This window comes from Cebidichthys violaceus, unplaced genomic scaffold (assembly GCF_023349555.1).
Source record: "Cebidichthys violaceus isolate CVI_PGR_0920_01 unplaced genomic scaffold, fCebVio1.0.p SCAF_83, whole genome shotgun sequence".
NCBI classification, from domain to species: domain Eukaryota; kingdom Metazoa; phylum Chordata; class Actinopteri; order Perciformes; family Stichaeidae; genus Cebidichthys; species Cebidichthys violaceus.
Genome location: NW_027176968.1, coordinates 230,774 through 250,885, shown reverse-complemented (window position 1 = coordinate 250,885; position 20,112 = coordinate 230,774). Strand labels below are relative to the sequence as shown.

At 40.5% G+C, this 20,112-nt stretch overlaps 1 protein-coding gene across 1 annotated transcript; it reads left to right on the top strand.

Moving 5' to 3' along the window:
* Positions 1-1,051: 1,051 nt before the first annotated feature.
* diras1b (DIRAS family, GTP-binding RAS-like 1b) lies at positions 1,052-19,355 on the top strand. Its single transcript, XM_068702363.1, has 3 exons — positions 1,052-1,229; positions 12,435-12,776; positions 13,270-19,355. Exons 2-3 carry the CDS (start codon positions 12,468-12,470, stop codon positions 13,555-13,557), a joined length of 597 nt encoding a protein of 198 aa, XP_068558464.1. The 5' UTR covers positions 1,052-1,229; positions 12,435-12,467; the 3' UTR covers positions 13,558-19,355.
* Positions 19,356-20,112: the final 757 nt, after the last annotated feature.

The window sequence follows — 20,112 nt, the reverse complement described above, 5'->3', positions numbered from 1 at the left end:
TCTCCTGCATTATCATGCTCCTCCCTGGTCTTCTGCAGTTCCCAGGCTCACCTCCAGAGGGCGACAGAGCACAAGGCTGTCCGGATGGAGAGTTGGTGAGTCATACAGTGAGACCGTCACGTACAGACAAACAGCTCAAAACAAGGCCCGGTCTGACTCGGCCATAGGCCTTTATTAGCACCAGGACTATGTTTCCTCACACTCAATAATGAACAAAGGAAATAAATGAAATGTTTTCATTCCCCTTCGACATGGGGTGACAATTCATTTTGGCGTCCTTATACTTGGCTGGTATACTTCCTGGTTTATCTACTCTGCGATCTCTTGCCTTCTATACATGTTGTTTTGCTCTGTTATGTATTTACAGTATATACAGCTTATGGTACATACCCTACTATATACACGACTGATGTCTATCAACAAATAGTATAGACGTAATTAATTGATAATCCTGTATTGCTGCCTCTCTCTCCATGGTGCTAAAACAATGAGGTCGCTGTCCGTGGTGCTGATCCCGAATAAAACAAGAGATGAGATTTTCTTTTTTTAGATCAAAAGCTTTCCAAGCTGACTTCACATATGACTAATACAACTAAATACAAAGCATTCAATCATGTATCTCTTTACCCCTGCTTGATTGATAGTTATGGTTCTGATTTGATTTATCTATTATTCATTTCGAAAGGTGGGTTTCGACATTCAGATTAATTGTGCTACGACCCTCTGATCTGTTGCTCTGGAGCCATCAATATTTTTACATCCAGTTTTTCTTTGTATATTTAACATAACATATTGTTCGATTGTGGCATCTTCCGTTAATTCGTAATGTTGATATGGTCTTGTGGTCAAATTCCTCCAGATGTACTAAAACACATTGTTACTGGGGAGTCTGTCTTATATTGTTTTTTTTATTGCTGGCATCCAACCACTAGGAAGTGTATGAACTGAAAGAAAAATCAAGTGTGGACAGAAAAGGGAGAGGGCATAGCACCTCCCACGTCCTATCTGCGAGGGGGAGAGAGAGAGAGAGAGAGAGAGAGAGAGAGAGAGAGAGAGAGAGAGAGAGAGAGAGAGAGAGAGAGAGAGAGAGTCTGCTGTGGTGGTGTTAGAAATCGGACGACATGAGCTCTACATGAACCGTGTAAAATGCTTTAAGACGCTTTCGGCGTTTGTCTTATATCCGTCTATACCAAGGACGAGCCTGAAGCGGAGCTACACTTCACGACCAGGTATGGAGATGCTGCTCATCCCCACATCTCACACGGAGCTTAGAGATGTTGGTATTCAGTGGCGTAACCGCAGTCCTTCTGCCTGGCTGTCTGTGGAGCGCACACGATCCCTGCTGTTCACGGCCGATATGGGACATCGCGTCTTATTTTCATTATTCATCCGGTTGTTGTTGTTGTCTTAAATGCATCCACACCGGCTGCAATCACGACTCGCATTTGTGTTTGATAACCTCGGTCGTGTGAATGGTATGCAGTTTATTCCCGCACAGCCATATTGGCAGTCAGCAGGGGAGAGAGAGCGAGAGAGGGCAGAGATGTGAGGGTGTTGGGATTATGATATTGCTTTGATGAGTAAAGGGAGGAGGTGGGGGCGGGGGATGAGGGGGGGCGCTGCGACTGCGAAATGATGGCACCATTGCGAGATGGCGATCTTCTGGTATTTATGAATGAACCGAGCAGAGTAGGGTGGTCTGTAATGGCGTTGCGCACCAATCTGCGGACGGACGGCAAGCCCTCTCCTGCCACCCCTTCCTGACTACAGCCGAGACAGAGACGCACGTCAACATATAGACTACACATTAATAATGACGCCAACGTGACGCATGAGGCCCGATTTCTGTGGCAAATGTCATGGTTAATCCTCCATCTGGACCTGTGTTTCTCCATGTCTCCCTCCATGCCTGATGTGCCTATGGTTGCAAAAGGAGTTGTGCATCATTTAGGCCGTGTGTGTGTGTGTGAATATGTATGTGACTCAACTTCCTGTATGCATTGAACACTGCCAGTCGTGTGTGTGTGTGTGTGTGTGTGTGTGTGTGTGTGTGTGTGTGTGTGTGTGTGCGCGCGCGCGCGCGCGCGTGGGTGGGTTGCAGGATTTACGAGAAAAGAGAGGAGAGAGGCATGACAGTAAATCCTGTGATTAAGCTTTAAAGTGTGTGGTTTGGAGTAGCATAGAGATGCAGCCCGTGTTACAGCATGCATGTGTTGGTCGAGGATGGGAGATAAGTGGAAGTGTGAATGGCCACAGTACGGTTGCATAAGAACACTTCTGCTGCTGAGGCAGGACAAAGAAATGACTCAATACATGGTAACAAAGAAAAACACAGAGAGATGAGACAATGCTGGTTTGCTGATGTTTCTGATGATGTTGGAGATGAGCATGGATGCTGATAATTGAAATTCCGTTCTCCCCCCAAATTCTGTTTGGGACGGATGCTCGTGTCTGGAAACGGGCAGCTCCACACACACACACGCAGCTTTCAGAGAATTTTTGTGGCTTCAGTGAATAAAAAAACAATAATTATTTGTATCATTTGGGTGCAGTCTCTCATATTGGTATTTCTCTTGTTAATTTCTTTAAAATGAATTAATCAACCATACATGCATATTAGATCCAATATGCTATTATTGCAGTGTTGCCCATATTTACTGTGGTCTAACAGCAATTGTTTCCGTTGAGTGAAAATTCTCCTACAATTTACCATTTCACCACATACTTTCTGCCACTTTAAAGACACTGTAACGCTTTATTAATATCATTATTATAAACAACGATTATATGTTTATTGTATGCCCCTTATCAAAATCAACAATTATAAAGAGCTGTGCTAAAAAAAAACATTACACAACATAAGAATAATTAAGTGAAAAGAGAAGAAGTCCAATAGCAATAACGTAATGGGGAAAATAAAATAAACATGTATTGGCTGACAGTGAGACATCAGTAGGCCAGAAGATGAAGAAACCCGCCCATGACATGGGAAATGCATTTTCTTGATAAAATGTGTGAATTTGACCCATGTTGTTGCGTATAATATTACGCATACCTAAATCTTAATTTCAAGCTTGATTTAAAATTCTTTTAGTATGAAAAGCATGAAACAAAAATGGATTCTCTTCTCAAATCGAGCTTGCCTCCATGAAGCTTTTTGAAGTTTGAGTTAACTGCTGTCTCCTCATGATGTTTAAGTCTGTCTGTTGCTTTGACAGCACAAGTCTAGTCAAGTGCACCATCACTGTTGAGCACTCCTGAGCTATATATAACTATATGCTGCAGAACGTCTGCTTTAATACAGATCAATGCTAAAGTGTTTTAGTTGTTCTGACGGCACCAGCTCATTTGAAAGGTCTATACAGTCTTCATTTAACATGGCATTAGGCAGCATTGTTGTAGTCTTGTGCATAACTAACACAGCATATTTGACATTTTGTTCAAATATCAGCCATTCATTTACTATCAGCACCATCCATATTTAAATCTGTTTAAAGAACTGAGAGAAAACTGTAAGTATTTTGTGTTTCAAGATGAGTCTTTCATGCGTCACGAGCAGTCCGGAGCGGGATTCCCTTGTTGTCTCCAGCTACGTTGTTATCAGACGTGGCTCAAGTGGTATTATAAAAAAAGCTCTGCTTGGTTGATGTCGTCGGTAGAAATCAGTGGAGTAAATCCAAAAGTACCAACCCTGTCAATGTCACCATCTGTCACTGCAGGCGGGCTTCTGCAACACATTACGGCAGTCTGCAATTAGTGCTTCAGTCAGGTCAGTGGCCTTCATAGCGTCTAAGAATAGGCTGTCTTGAAAAAATACACTTGAATACATCATGCAGACTTGAAAGCAGACATGTTGTATTGCTAGTGCCGGAAACTGAATCTTTTTCCTCTTTCTTGGCCCCGATTCTGGTGTTAATATCCAGGCACCTCTGTTTCTCAGATTGCAAGGCAGTGGTATTAGTGGAGTCTTATGGAGAGGCCAGATGGAGCAACCCAGGGTGCCCCAGGTCAAGCTAATACTCAGTACTAATACACGCTCAAAGACTAATTACATGGCCAAGTTGCATCCATTCCTGTGTAAAAATTGCTGCACAGAATCAGCGTGATTATGGTTGCAGGGTTTGATTACAGCTCAGGAATCAATCTGCCAGCAGGGGAAATATTTTTCTAAAATCTTATTGAAAGTGCGCATTTAGTCTATCTTTGCATTAAGACTTATCAGGAGTATAGTTGCAGGTAGATAGATGTTTTAAGACATAGACTCTGAACACTTGACTTAGAGTTATAATCCTTAACATTTCATGAAATCAAACCACATTTTTGATACTAATTATGGTCTGCATTTATTTTTTGTTCATTTGGTTACACTTTAAACAGACACACCAGTTGCCCCTCTGTTGTATTTCTGACAAAGTAGCTGCACAACGAGAATTTTCTGTGATATTAAAACTCACTTTTACTGAAATTTTCCACAAAAAAAAATGCTAAATGTAGAGCGTTTGGTCTAAACCCACTATCATTCTGGTAAAAGTAATAAGACTTTGAGATTGTGAATTGTTAAGGGAAAGCCTAAATTGTGCACAGCTCACTGGTGAATTTGCAAAATAGTGCTGAGGGGGAAATTTCTGGAGCCTGTTCTCTGCTTGATAGATTGATCTTCTGCAGAAAAAACCTTCTGGTCCAACTTATATGTGACGTCGTGAGTATCAAGACAGATAAATGTCACCCGCATTGTTTGCGTGTCTGGCTCTGCTGATACTCCCGATGCCACAGCGTTACTGTCAGTGCATGCTGAGTCAAAGGGATGTTCATGGAGTATCGGAGGGCTTCATCCGGAGCTGCATGTAGTCTTATCGGAAGACCGCTGGTATCTTAAGTCCTGGTAATTGGGTCAATGCAGAGCAGGCCAGCAGCACAGAGGAGGTTAAGCTCAATGATTAGCTACTAAGCCAAGACCACAGTGCTGCAATCTCTTGGACAGTCTAAGGCACATACTCCATGCACATACTGGTGTATGCTCAATCACAGTATAGATTGACACTGATGAGAGGCAGACACACCCCCATAGTCTCACACACAGCCTTCAAACACCTCAAGCATACCCAAAGGTATTGTTACATGTATATCGTCTCATGCACAAACACACGCACATGGCCTGACTTTGTTGTTATTGAAGGATGTAATGCAGGGGTTTACTGCAAATAAGAGGAGTAGGATTAGATGTTTCAATTTTATTTTATTTAAATGTATTTTAAATGTCGTCTTATTTTCTTAACTTATTCAGAATCATTCAGAGGACGTGAAATGATTGTTTGTTGTTGCAGGTGTAATGCATAGCATTTAGTTTGTAAAGATCTTCGTCAATTGTACTTCCATTGAAGGATGATGCACTCCTCTGTGAAACAAGAACATTTTTCAATCTCTGGGACTGAGTTCTTTAAAGAAATAGTAGACATTTTGGGAAAAACACTTATCTAATCCTTCTCGATGAGAATCAGATAAGAAGAATCATACCTGTCCGTTAAATACAGGCAGCAACATTCGGTTCTGAAAAGTGAAGCCAATGTGGAAATACCTTAAACTTGCATTCCTTCTAATGGCCAGCAAGGGGCGACTCCTCTGGTTACAAAAAGAAGTCAGATTGTATGGAAGTTTATGAGAAAATTACCTACTTGTCACTTGATTTATTATCTCAGTAAACATTGTGAACATTAGTTTATGGTCTCAATCTCTAGTTTCAAGACTTCTTCAATATTGTATGATGTTCATTTTGTAAATTACTTTCCCATTTAGAATAAAATTTAATTTTTTGTAGGTTTCCATCCAACGATAAGTTTAACTTTATTGGAGGGATCTAAAACTTGCAAAGCAATATTTCAGCCAATCATTTCACAATAATACATATTGTATGATATTATTATCTTATATTTTTTTTTACTTTCATCCCTTTACACGTATGTAACAACAGATAACCATATTTTACATATTTTTAAACACCGCAAGAGTCACACAACACTGTACACTCTATATCCAATGAGTGGACATATTCCATAGACTTAACTCTGATGGATTTGAAAGGAATGTTTCCTTTATTTGCATCATCTCCCTCCAATACATATACATACACACACACACACACACACACACACACACACAGGGAATCAGACAGGAAAATTTGTTGGCTTATCCTCTCTTTTTTAGTACAGTGACAGATAAACTATTTCACATTCATAATTCTTACATTAACTCCAACAGCTTATCAAAGATTTTAAAATAAGCACATGTGAGCTTTTGTATTTGTGTGTTCTGTTAGCAGGTGTGAACACAGTGAGAGAGCAGCGTGACTGAATGTGTGAAACTGTATCTAAATGTATAAATTCAACCTCCACAGCTTGTTCACACCGAATGAATGTCTTTAGATTGCTCTTGCTAAAAAATGCAGATTCATTTCTCTTGTTACACACACACTTGAAACACTTGCGCTGATGTGTGCACAGGGAACAGAGAATCTTTTGCTTGACTGCACAGTCACTCACACACACGTTCACATGTTCACAAACTTTGTGCAGGTTTCAAACATGGTGTGTGTGTGAGTGGCCAGAATATTTCAGACAACCTCGAGGCGAAAATCTTTTGATCCCGTAAAACTCTCATCGCCAAATAGCCGTGTATCCTCAGCATTCCAGTGTTTGCGGCTTGATTAGAACACTTTCTCAACAAGACACCATGGGACCGCTTTGTGGGTGTCTATTTAATCACGCTCTTGATCTGTTGAATGGCATTGTGTTTGATGTTGGTTAATGCGCTTCCTTTGTACTGCTGCGTAAGTAGCTCTCTTGAGGGAAATTATGTGCATATTTTTGCTAAAGGTGACATTTCCTTGCTTGCTCTGTGAAATAAACGACTGGAGATGGCTGCCTTGCGTCTATTTTCTGACAGAGTAGAGGAGGCCTGTTTGGTCTGTGCCAAAGCTATTTGCTAATGGAGTTTGGCTGCACTGCCAAAGAAACATTTATAGTATACCATTAATTCATTAAGAAGCTGCAGTCCTCTCATTTCAAATAAAACAAGAGAAGAGGAGGGGGAAAGGGAGAGAGACAGCTTGCGTTTTGGAGGAGTGTCGTTAATCTCAAAGGCCTGGTGTCAAGGACAAATGTTGAAGGAGCCGAAGTACAGATTGTGTGTGTGTGTGTGTGTGTGTGTGTATGTGCATGTGTGCTTTCATGTGTATGCGTGTCACTGGGAGGTTGCACCTGTGTGTGCAGTTATAGCTGCTGACAGAGGGAGGGAGGCAGCTAATTTTAGTTCAGGTGAAAGACAGGAGGGAGCGGAGGAAGGTTTTGATGAGCAGGATTGTTGTTGTGGAGCTGAAATCCCCGACCAAATGAACCAACAGGCACCGAGCGAGGAAGGATGACAGACTGACAGGACCCAGACAGACGAGCCCCATCGATCAAAACCACAGCGGCGGCCTTAGTTTATTGATCAAACAGCATGGAGGCCTGGGGAGTTAGCGAGCAGGAGTTGGAGCAGAAATGGGAGCAGGTCAAAGAGAAACATTTTCAAGATGCATAAATTAAGAGGAAAGAGATACAGAAGGACTAATAAAAGGAATATTTGCAAGCATATCAGTGTTAAGCGCTAGCATGTGGTTCCATCACAGCCACACCGACATATCAGCTTTAAAACACTGTAATAATACCAGTCCATACTTATTTAAGATATTTGGATTTGTTGAATTTGCATTTTGCAGTGGCGGGCCGTGCATTTTCTACCTGTATACCTGGGCCTTCTGTGCTGTCCTACTACAGTTGAATAACCCAATTATGAGCCACAGCTACGGTTATTATTTGTTTCTAGGGGTGTAACAATACATGTATTCGTATTAAACCGTTCGGTACGAGGCTTACAAACCGAACAATACGTTTGAATAATACTAGTGCGTTTAGAAAATGCAGAAGCTTAAATTGTGGGAAATATAATGTTTTCTGTGGACTGCGCTCACGGAGGAGACAACGGGCTGTGACCTCTGAACCCATAACCAAAAAAACAAAAACAAAAAACAGCTGAGGCACTGCACATGTGTTCAGGGACGCTAAGCTAAACTAGCTTAACGGGAAAACAACCGTGGCAAACCCCGCGATGACGAGATGCTTTGTCATTAACGGACAATGCATGGTCAGAATCAATGTAATTAACATAATAACAAGAACAAACTCACATGAACCAGTCACATATATTTATATGACAGCAAAGCATGACAAATAAATCCAGCAACACTGCAGCGCTAACACGCGTATTCCGTCGCCCACTAAAGAGCACAAGCCATTCAAATATTATTCACATCAGAGGGAACAATATTAACCATATCATAAAAACGACACAATAGAAAATCTAACAGTAGTACTGCAGATGTAAAAACAAAGCAGTTCACTTACCAAAGCTGCTGTTCACTTAAAGACAAAGTCCATCCTCCTTTCTTTGATTACAAAGAGTTTAATAGAAAATAGAATCTACACCAAACAAAATGCATAAAATGTCATAACTTCTCTTACATATGTTTCAACCTGAACTCTTACTAAACACTGGATCCGCTAACTAGCTTTCTGTTTGACAAAAGTCACGCTGTCCCACTGACCAATCACGGCACACATTAATGTAGACGTACTTAGCAGGCTACCTGGGTAGCAGTGGCACATCAATGAATACGCCCAACATGTCAAACTAAAGATCTAATTTGTTGAAGATGATGACAATCAGCAAAAAATTGGATAAAAGCTCTACTTAATACAAGCTGAGCTGGAAGCAGCGCTGCAGGCTGGAAGCAGAGCAACTGAAGAAGAAAGGAGCTGTGCAATGAGAAAATATAAGCTAATGGGAAAAAAATTATAATACATGTAGTGTATTTATGAAAAATTATTAAATTATAAAATAGCTATAACTTTGTGATTCTGTTTAGGCTAGCAGAGAAGGCTTAGCTGGCCCTGACAGCCCTCCACTGCATTTTTGTGATACCTTTCTATAAACTGTAAAATTACCAATATAATAGAAGTTGTTAATTCTGGTTTATTAGAACTTGGGTCTTGTTTTTGTAGTATTGGACATAATTTCAATCTCTACAAATAGCACTGTACTCACCAAGTTGCTTAGATCTGGGGACACAGCTATGCTGCTAAAAATAGGTGAGACAGGGCAAGAAGTCCGCTGTTTGGCCAAATTTGTTTGGAAGAAAAAAGAAGGCAATCTATAATAAACCTTTAGAGTTTATAGACAGACTTATTGTTTCAACTTTGACCTAAAAGTTAAACCCTGTGCAAGCAGGGATTATTATTGCCATTTACGATGTTTCACGTTTAGCTTTACCTCAAAATAAAGAGGCTTACATCATCTGGCTAAACTTTAAGCTTTTTTACAGCCTGTCTGATCATGTGACCACGTCTGACTTTATTGTAGCAACGTTGCCGTTTTCCCAAATCTCTGCAATTACTCTCAACTTGCAGTCATTTATTTTTTGGGCACTTGAATTACAAATTCAGCAGATCTTTACTGAGAATCATTAGCATATATTTGGAGTTATGTTCGTGTTCACCAATATTCACTCTCCTTTTAGATCATGTGGGGACTATTTGGCTCCATAGCTGTTAAATACTCCACTTTCTTCACCAGCTAGTCGCTATCATTGTCTTTCTGTTGTTTGGTGCTGGTAGTGCACAGTGGGTTTATCAGAGCTTTTGTGCAGTAAAGAGCTGCCTGCTCCTGCCAAAAGATTTGAGAGTGAACCAAAAACTAATTAACTTAGCGGCTGGAAAATCAAAACAATGAGCCGAAACTCGCATTAAATCTCTGTAAAGCCGAGGACTGCTGCAGATCATCACTACTAGAGACACATCTCACATTGTTTTCACATTGCCATGGTACATCAATGTGAAAATTATTGATTATAGCAGCTTTAAGCCTCAAGCTGATACCTTTTTTCCCCCATTTATCAGGTGGATAGAACTAATAAGCAACTATTTGCTAACAGTTCACCATATCAAATCAGTTATTGCGGGGTTTATGCATTTATCTCAGAATCTAAGCTTCAGTCACACTGGAAAATCTTGTCGACTGGCAACATTTTGACAGTATCCTTCACTATCTCTAAAAGTGTATCATCCTTCGAAGGCTCCGGAGAGCCATTAAACAAGAGTTTCTTCACAGTCTGCAGGCTTATGAGCAGAGGACAGAAGCTCATCTGCAAATTAAACGGTGGCAGCTGTGTGTGCAGCATGAATAAAAAAACGCTCTTATATGTCACCCAGACTTGCAGCTATAGATTGACTATAAAACTCAAGAGGCACTCCATGAATCCCTATTTATTTTGAACTCCTTGACTGATATTATCTAGAACCTGGCAATGCAATTACAGAGGCCCTGCCATCAATAGTAGATTCCAGCAGTGCAAGCATGACAGAAATCCACTTATTCCATCTAGTATTGATGTCAATTTACTGTTTCATTACAGCTGGAGCTTAGAGAGCCGCACATGATCACAACTGAATGAGTATCTTATTATGGGACCTTAAAGCAAGTTTAGAACCACAGCCGATAAATAATGCAACAGATACAATGCGTTATCATGCACAGATGCTCAGCAGACACACAGGCGCTTACAAAGATAGTAATAGATTAGGTGTGAAGACATTGCTCGGATGCATATGTATGAGTTGCAGCAGGTAACATTGAGAGTGAAGATTTGTAGGGTCCTTCAATGTGCAGTGTTGCTGTTAACTGCAAATCAGGTTTATTATAGCTTTAGAATTCTTTGTTTTTATCTTTTTACTTAATAATGTAATATTTTACAGCCTGACTGCACACAATGTGGAGTTTTAGTTAATTTTTTTGTGCACTATGTTTAATCTTGCCAGTTTTTTTCAATTCCCATATCTTTTAGGTATACCACAACACGTGCACAGCAGATAATTGAACTTACAAATGGTTTCTATATGGAGTACCTTAAACAAGCATTAAGTGAATTTTTTTTTGGCATCTTGAGGGCAGCGCAACAAGCTGTAAACACCACACTTTTATCACATTGTAGCATTTATGTGGATCTTTTGGCAAAAATATAATGTAATATTAAAATAATGTTTTCGTTAGTGCATAATAACCTGAAAATTAGAGTTGTTTCATTTTTGTTATCTTTGAATGAGCCGTTTATAGCTAGAGAATTGAGCTTCTTCACAGAGCCGGCCGCATTTTTCTAACCCAGAACTGACATCAATGGAAATTTACATTTTCATGTCAGCCAACATACAGTAGTTCTCCTACACACTTGCGCATTTCAGTTAGTTGCGATCTGCAACCTCACCGCTAGAAGCCACTAATTCCTTCACACTGGCCCTTTACGTTTATATACCGAACTTGTTAGCTAGCAGTTACATTATCATTCATTTTGAGTTGTGTTTGTCTAACTGGTGAATTAAATTCCAATATTCATCCTCATTTTAGCTCTCTTTTGGTCTCTGTTAACTCCTAGCTTTAACAGCTAAATGCTCTTTTTTTTCTGAAAACAGAAACAAGGCCATGAGAGCCCTGAGACTGGACCAAAACACTGAAGTTGTGGGCTGTAACACCAAAACAATGAGCTGAAAGAAGCCCAAAGGCTCTGAGGACTGAACAGAACTGCAGAGTCTGTAATAATTCTGTTCATTTGTCACTAGATGCAATTTGTTACCACATTATTTGATCAATTATTAATATGAAAATATTGATTAGAGCAGCTTTAATTAGTTTTAGTTTTCATTTTCACTAATAGGTTGTGCTTGGATCCATAGAAAGAAGCCCAACAGAGACACTGAAGTGAATCAGTTTTAGTTTATGTTTAGTCGGTCTATTTAAACATTAACGATATGTACAAATTATAACACACACATATGGCCTCATGTAATCCAATGCAGCAGTCCTGTATCTGCTGCTTTTGTGACGCTAATAATGTTCTGTTGTTGTGTTAGTGTTATACATGAGTTCATGTTATTGTTTTTCTCCTGTGCTGCAAGGACTCTCTGTCTCTTCCGGGGTTTGCTGCAGTTGCTAAAGTTGCTAAATGAGGAAACGCAGGAATGTTTTTGGGGTTGAAACTGAGAAACTGTGACTCCGCGAACAGTATTGATCAGGGAAATGTCTGCGTCAGGTGAAACACTTGGAGCCTCACCAACCTCATCCTCTCTAATTTGTAGTCTGGCTCACAGTCAGACCACGAGGATAGTTAGAGTGCTTTCACACCCACTGGCCCGCGGTCGAGTCCCACCAGCGCTCCCCTTCCTGTTCCTCCATCTGCTATGTGATCTGCTGATTTGCTAAAATTCCTCTTTGCTAAAATGATCCTCTCCTCCCCACCCCTCTCCCTTCTCCCCCTGCATCCTCCCCCATGCCCCAAACCCTCGACATCATAGGTGTAACACTATCTTAAGCCTGAGGGGGGCAGAATGCCGGAGCAGAGCAACGACTATCGGGTGGTGGTGTTCGGGGCAGGGGGAGTGGGGAAGAGCTCCCTGGTGCTGCGCTTCGTGAAGGGCACCTTCAGGGACACCTACATCCCCACGGTGGAGGACACCTACCGCCAGGTGATCAGCTGCGATAAGAGCGTGTGCACCCTCCAGATCACCGACACCACAGGGAGCCACCAGTTCCCAGCCATGCAGCGCCTGTCCATCTCTAAAGGCCACGCCTTCATCCTAGTCTACTCCATCACAAGCAAACAGTCCCTGGAGGAGCTCAAACCCATTTACCAACAGGTGAGGAGTAATGGTGTGTGTGTGTGTGTGTGTGTGTGTGTGTGTGTGTGTGTGTGTGTGTGTGTGTGTGTGTGTGTGTGTGTGTGTGTGTGGATGGCTGGGTTGATCGTACCTTAGTGTGTGCTGTAAACTTTACACGTATTATCACTAAATACAGAATGGAAATACAGGATAGATCTTTTACTTTGATTACTTGTTAAAAGGCTAATTCACAGCTGTTTTGTCCGTTTATAGATAATAATAATAGCAAACTTTATTTTTGTTGCACAATTCAGGCATGAAATGCAATACATCGTGCTTTACAGAAAATCAAACAATCATTAAAAATGTGTAATAAAACAAGGATAAATGAAATAATGTGTAGTATATATTTGGGCATATATTCTCTTTGGATGTTAAGATTACTACCAAATCAACATTTTGGGAGTTTATAATGTGCTCTCACCAGCCAGAACATAACAAGCACTCCTCTTGTTCCCCGTCTCCTCTGCAGGTCTTGGCCATAAAGGGCAACGTTGAGGCCATCCCCATCATGCTTGTGGGCAACAAGAGTGACGAGACCCTGCGGGAGGTGGAGACCAAGGACGGGGAAGCCCAGGCCAACCAGTGGAAGTGCGCCTTCATGGAGACGTCGGCCAAGACCAACCACAACGTAACCGAGCTCTTCCAGGAGCTCCTCAACCTGGACAAGAAGAGGAACATGAGCCTCAACATCGACGGCAAGCGCTCGGGGAAGCAGTCCCGCGCCGAGAGACTGAAGGGCAAATGCAGCGTGATGTAAATCCAGGAGAGGAGGAAACGGGAGGTGGAGGTTGAGAGGGGGGATATAGAGAAAAGTGAAATAAGGAAGACGAGGGATTGGAGGGACTCACTAAACGTATCACTCAGAGCTAAACGTCTGGAAGGTAGCAGGAATCTCATCATCCACATCCTCCTCCGTTTGACTGGTGCATTCACAAACACAACTCGATAGTTATTTTGGATTTCAGTTCCGAACCTTACATCCATGTGCATTCTGCTAAAAGGAGAGATGAGGGGGGACTGACGCAGAATATTGAGAGGCAGATTAAAATCAAGAAGTGCGCATCGCAGATGAATTACCTGTGGACGTCAGCCATGTTCGGAAGAAGTGTGGGTGTGGACTTTTGCGTCATCCGAGTGCCACAAAACCTGGCAGAGGAGCTCATCGAGACCCTGGACTGCAATGAATACCACAGACTGCAGCATCCCCTGAAAACAGGCTGAAGGTTTCTAATCTACACGAAACATTTAGCATCCCTCCCTCCCTGCTCAGATCCCTAGTCATCCCAGCACCCTCATCCTTCGCATACGCCCCTATACTATAACAAATATAGAGAAATGTAATGTATATGTAACAGAGCCGACAAAGTTAGTCAAACTCACTCATCTGGTAGAAACACTATTTTAAGAGACTGAGGTGTCCGTCATGCTAGAAAGCACAGAACCCATTGGTTTTGAGACTGCTAGTGTGACGGACATTAAATCAGCAGCAAAACATGTGACCCAGCTACATCCCAGAGCCACTCCTGAGGACTCTGATCTACATAAACAAGGGATATTTCAATATATTCCATCTAGTCTACACAAGCACCGCCCAAATCAGTACATCAGTCACAAGAATAGGGTGAAGTTTGAAGCATTACAGCTTAGTCTTTTCATCTCCTCCTAATCATCCCTTCAGAAAGATCTAAAAAAAGACCATAATTAACCTTCATCAAGCTGTCATCGTGTTAAAAACTCATCTGCTAAATGTCCTCTTCTGATGTGGAGAAACATCCAGCGACAGGGTATGCACACACGCTACTGATACGACGCAACAATCCTTTTAAGACTCTCATCTAGTGTAGAATAACTCTAAATGAAAAGAAGCTGGACTCTCATCAAACATAGAAATACAAGTCTGCCTTGTCTACAAGGATGATACACTTGGATAATCATTGCCAAGCTGGTAAGACGAAAGGGATGATTTTTGGTTCTGAGGCTACGAATGTCCGTTTGCTTTGGCACTTTTCATGTGTACGTTTCTCTTCTTTTGCCTTTCTTTGTTGCTTGTTTGCTTTATGATGCTCTTTAAAGTTGTGTAAGAGTAAAAAAAAAGCCCTCCTTATACAAAAAGCACATGCACATGCATGCAGATCATTCAGTCTGACCTGAATCACCAAATTCAGTTTCCTCTTTGGTTGGTTTGGTCACATTACCTCGCATACGCTCATGCAGGCATCGGCAAGCAGGAAACAGAATGGGTCACACACACATTTACACACACAGCATGCGCACAAATGCATTCATGCAAGTGTAAAAAAAAAAAAAAGTCAATCTGAGTAACACTGTTGACTGATTACATGAAGACAAACAGGGCTCACTCAGCTTCAATGCCCTCACGTTGCACTTTATATCATAAACACACACAACTGTAATTTGTCATGTTTTTGCCAATGTTAAATTTTAACGATCTCCACATAATACAGAATATCCTCCTGGAGCCATTAAATAGCTCCACTGTATGTCCAAAGTGCATGAATACACCCGTTTTCACGCAGGAGCTCTGAATATTGTACAAAGTCTACACAGGACAGCCAAAAGCACAATACTTTTTTACCAACATATCTATTTGTACATTTATTTGTGTTTCTTTCTTTTTTTTGTAAGTTTTCCTTGTTTGTCTTCTTTGTGCGATTTTCATCTTCAACATGTATTCATCAGTCCTAAACATGGAGAAATAATCGCATCATGATCACCGGTAGCTTCTCCATCTCAATATAGATGTAAAGTGTTTTATTCGTCCGGTACATGGCACAATGAGGTTGTGGTTCTGCTGCACAACAGGGTATCGTGATGTGACCGGTTAGCTGTGGTCGCGAGACTCGTAAATGCGACAAAACTCCCACAGAATTGTAGGTTGTACAGGACGAAGAGGATGGTCATTATTTGTCTAATATTCTCCATCTCTCAGGTGGTTCTAACAACAATTTGGTTGGAGGATAATCTGCTCCTGTACTGTTAAACCCAAAAACACAGATGATGCCCCTTTTTACTGTGTGCCCATCTCTTTGGAGAAAAAAAAAAGCACAGCAACTGTTTCCATCTGTTTCCTTCTCTGTCTTTCTGTGCAGCAGAATCAACAACTGGGCACTTTAGGGTGACATTTTACTTGAAGACTTGCTTATTAATCAGCAATGCCTCATTTATAAGCACCATGTAAAATGTCCCTCCTGCATTATTCACGCCCACAGAAAAACTATTTCAAATAGTGTAGTTATTGTAAATAAAGCATATGGTAGTTCACTGAAATGTTTATAAGAGCTTCAAGTAAGATGTTACCCATGTAAAGAAAAACTGTACCCGCTGTCTTTCTGGGAATAAGTCCTTTGTAACCAGGAAATGTTGTTACAGTAGGAGGTTCGATGTTGCTATGTACTGTAATATACAGCTTAATAATGATGCTCATGATATATTGTATTTGACACATCCACTCTTCAGATCTATCAATCAGATAATACTAGCAAAATGTGAATATGTAACTAAAGGTTCCACTCCATGGCTGTTGCCTTTTTTTCCCATTTTGAAAGCTGAATGAATCCGTTGGTATCGATGTGTTGTACTTTGCACTAATGTGAGGTCCTGTTAAACTCCAAAATTAGCATTGTAAAACTTACCCTTTACCTGTTTGATGCCAGGAATGCTCACACGTACTCTCTCTTCTGATTTTATTTTATCAATTCATATTTTGAAAAAAAACATGTTGTATTTGAAATGCCAGAAGGATGGAGAGATATCTGTCATGTACCAACCTGATGTGTCCTTCTAGAGGTTAAAAAGCTAGAAAAACAAGAGCTGGAAGTTATCTGTAAAACTATCAGACAGTTCTGACCTGATCTGAGGTGTAGCTACCAGCAGCAGTGGTGCACACGCTGCATAAATATGAGCTTGACACGTCTGGTTGCTTCACGCAAACGCCAGCTTGCGAGCGCATGTTTGTGCAATCTGTTGTTCTGCTGACGTCTACAGGAGACTGTCGTTGTTCATGTCCCTGCTTGGAATATGATACAGCAGGGAGGGAAAAACAATGAGACAGCGTGCAAGAACAGCATGGACAACAAGCTTGAGCGAGAGGCTGCACTATTAATAGAAATAGTGTGAAAATATGGAGTGCATTAACTAACTAGGCTGTTTAAGATTCAAATGTGCTTGCATGTGAGGAGGCGTGCATGGGAAGTGCGTGAGCGTTCGTTGAGTTTCTTGGGCTGTGTGAGTTAAATGCTGGCATGAATTAGGACAGACACCTCTGCCCCCGTCCTCCCATGGCCTGTCTTATCTCGTTTATCAATGAAGCATACTCACTGCTGCTGTCTGTGTTTGTGCGTGTGACCATGAGTGCATCCATGTACGTGCGCAATCAGCCACCTATTTGCATCCCTTCACTCTGGCCTGCATGGGTGTGTGTGTGTGTGTGTGTGTGTGTGTGTGTGTGTGTGTGCATGCATGTTTGTGTGCTGTACCACCTTATGAAATGTCTGTCAGATATTTTAAGCTTTCCTGTGCAGAATGCCTACACATTTCTGCACGAGTCATCCCGTACTGCTTTAACACGCCTACAAAAAACAGATACACACACACAAGCATATAACGGGCATGGAGGCAAAATAGACAGACTGCATGCTCTTAGCTACACACACACACACACACACACACACACACACACACACACTCTTTTTCACGCATATTACATTCACACAGGCCTTGTCAGTGCCAGATTCTCTCACTGTCTTTTATTCTGCTCTGCGCTGTTGTACAGGCAGCACTGTCAGCACTACTCTTCCATAAATCACCTGTCCACCCCCTGAAATGTTGAGTTTCCTTCACATTCATCCCTCAGACTTTTTTTTGTGTTGTGTAAGTCAGTTGCACTAAAACAGAAGGAAGGCCGACCCTGCTCACATCTGATTGTAGATAGTTGTAAATAGTGTTCAAAGGACATAATATTTCAGAGATGAGAGAGGAGAGTGTGCAGAGAAATGGATGCTGTGGTGGGAAGATGTGTTTCCTTCCTATAGTCAAAGTGCCCAATTCAAAGTAACACAGCAAAAGTAAGAGTTTCCTTCAGAGGAGAGCTACTTGGTGACTTTATGTCAACTTCACCAGCTGTCATGAAGTCATTAAAACTTTGGACTTTTTTTAAAGTGTCCTATGAATTTCTCTGCAAGATAAACAGCATATTGATGTGAAAAGAAGAAAGCTACGGAAGCCCAAAGTGACCAATATTTGATTAATTAAGTAAAATATGAATTTTGGAAATATTTATGATGAATGTTTCAAATTAAGCGCGTTATTATCAAATCCAGTTTCTTTCCTCAATAAGAGCTTACTGCAGGTCATTTTTTTTCAGGGTTTTTATTTCCAAATGTTGATTTCACTGTTTTTATGAACATTTATTTTATAACAGCACTTTTCATCACTAAGTGTTTCTTCGTCAATCATGACCAACAGGGCACAACTGGTTATGTGATTGGCTGTCTGCACAATCAAGACCAAAGCAGCAGCCATTCACATAGCTAGAATGAAATTAAAATGTCCTGCAGATAAAATAATATTCAATAATACTAAAACAAGTTTCTGGGAATATTTCACAGTTTTTGGTTAAATAATGTCATGTGATTATTTATTTAATGATGCTATTGTAATTTGTTTAATGTTGAACACTTTGGGTCTCCATTGAAATCTACATTGGCAGCAAAGTAATTGGGTTCCTACTGGTGATGTTGCTTAAGAGCACATTGGTGTACAGCAGAGGAAGAGTGGTTCACATGTGTTCTTCCATAGCAGGATGGGAAACATGACCCTGTGACACGTAAACGAAGGGCAGTCAGTGAAATCTAAATACACAGGAAAGGTTCTGGTTTATAGTCTAACTTGGATATGTCCCATTAACTCATTCCTACCAATGAGGGCAGTTTACACTCCTGTTGAGTCGGGCAGAGGATCTGAAGGAAATCATTGTTGGAGGATGAATGGAAAACGGACCGTGTCAACCTCTCCGGCTCACCGGCTCACCCCTTTACATCTTGTCTGATCCACCCAGATCCTCACAAGCTGTTTTTTTGCTGACAGGGGGCATAAAATGGGGCATTTAGACTCGGTGGGTAATGTAGTTTGGTACTATCCTGTCTCTCTGGCCCTTCATTCCTGCATGGTCCCTATTGGTGTTCCAGCCAGCATGAGAACAAGGACACAAACTGTGAATCATCTTTGTATTCTTTAAATAAAATTCCTCAGCAGCATTTAAAGCTTCGGTTTTGCAAATATTTTCATTTCTTTTAAGCACTTATTGTTTTCTGTAAATTTATCTATTGGTTTATATTTTTTTTTGTTGGAACTTTTTTATTTATTTAACTTATTATGATGTATATATATATTTATTCTAGCAATAGTCTTCCTGTTAAGATATACTGTGCTGATGCATCCTCTGAATAACTGAAAATAACACATATATATATATATATAGATGATAATAATAATCAAATCTGCAAAACAATTTTCCTAATAAAAATGTGAACTGAGGAGTGTTTCTTGTCTTTTTGATGTTGCTTTGTGATGAATCAACGTCAACTGTGCTAAAGGTTTGATGGCTCTGTCGATCGGTCGGCCCACCACTTTGATCCAGACTGAAATGTTTCAACAACTATTTGATGGATTGCCATGATATTTTATTCAGACATTCATGGTTCCCAGAGGATTAATCCTCCATGACTTATGTGTTCCCCTGATGACTTTTCTTCAAACATCACATATGTACGTTTGAGTCAGATATCTCAACAACTATTTGATGGATTGACATGAAATTTGCTTCGGACATTCATGTATATATATATATATATATATATATATATATATATATATATATATATATATATACATGTATATGAAACAAATTTTGAACTGAGCCATGTTGGTTTTTAAAAAGCTAACTTTTCAGAATGTAACATATTACTATATATACTTCATAATGCATCAGTAATAATATATTATATATTATTATTATTATTACTGATGCATTATGTGTAAGTAGCATTTATTGTATTAATCTATAACAAGGCATTGTATTCTATAATCTCCTATGTTTTATACTTTAAATATTCACACGCAACTAAAGCTGTAGAATAAAACTACAATATTTCCCTCTGAACTGTGGTGTAGACATTTAAAGTAGCATGACATGGAAATACTTCAGTAAATGAAGGATATACTTAGATTGAAAGTCTAAACATTAGTAAACCTGCTTAGCATCTGCATGTAAGCATATAGAGAGAGAGTGAGA

Coding starts and splice junctions, on each gene's coding strand:
- diras1b (XM_068702363.1), top strand. CDS start 12,468: ATGCCGGAGCAGAGCAACGACTATCGGGTGGTGGTGTTCGGGGCAGGG. Junction 12,777..13,269: donor TCAAACCCATTTACCAACAG/GTGAGGAGTAAT, acceptor TCTCCTCTGCAG/GTCTTGGCCATAAAGGGCAA.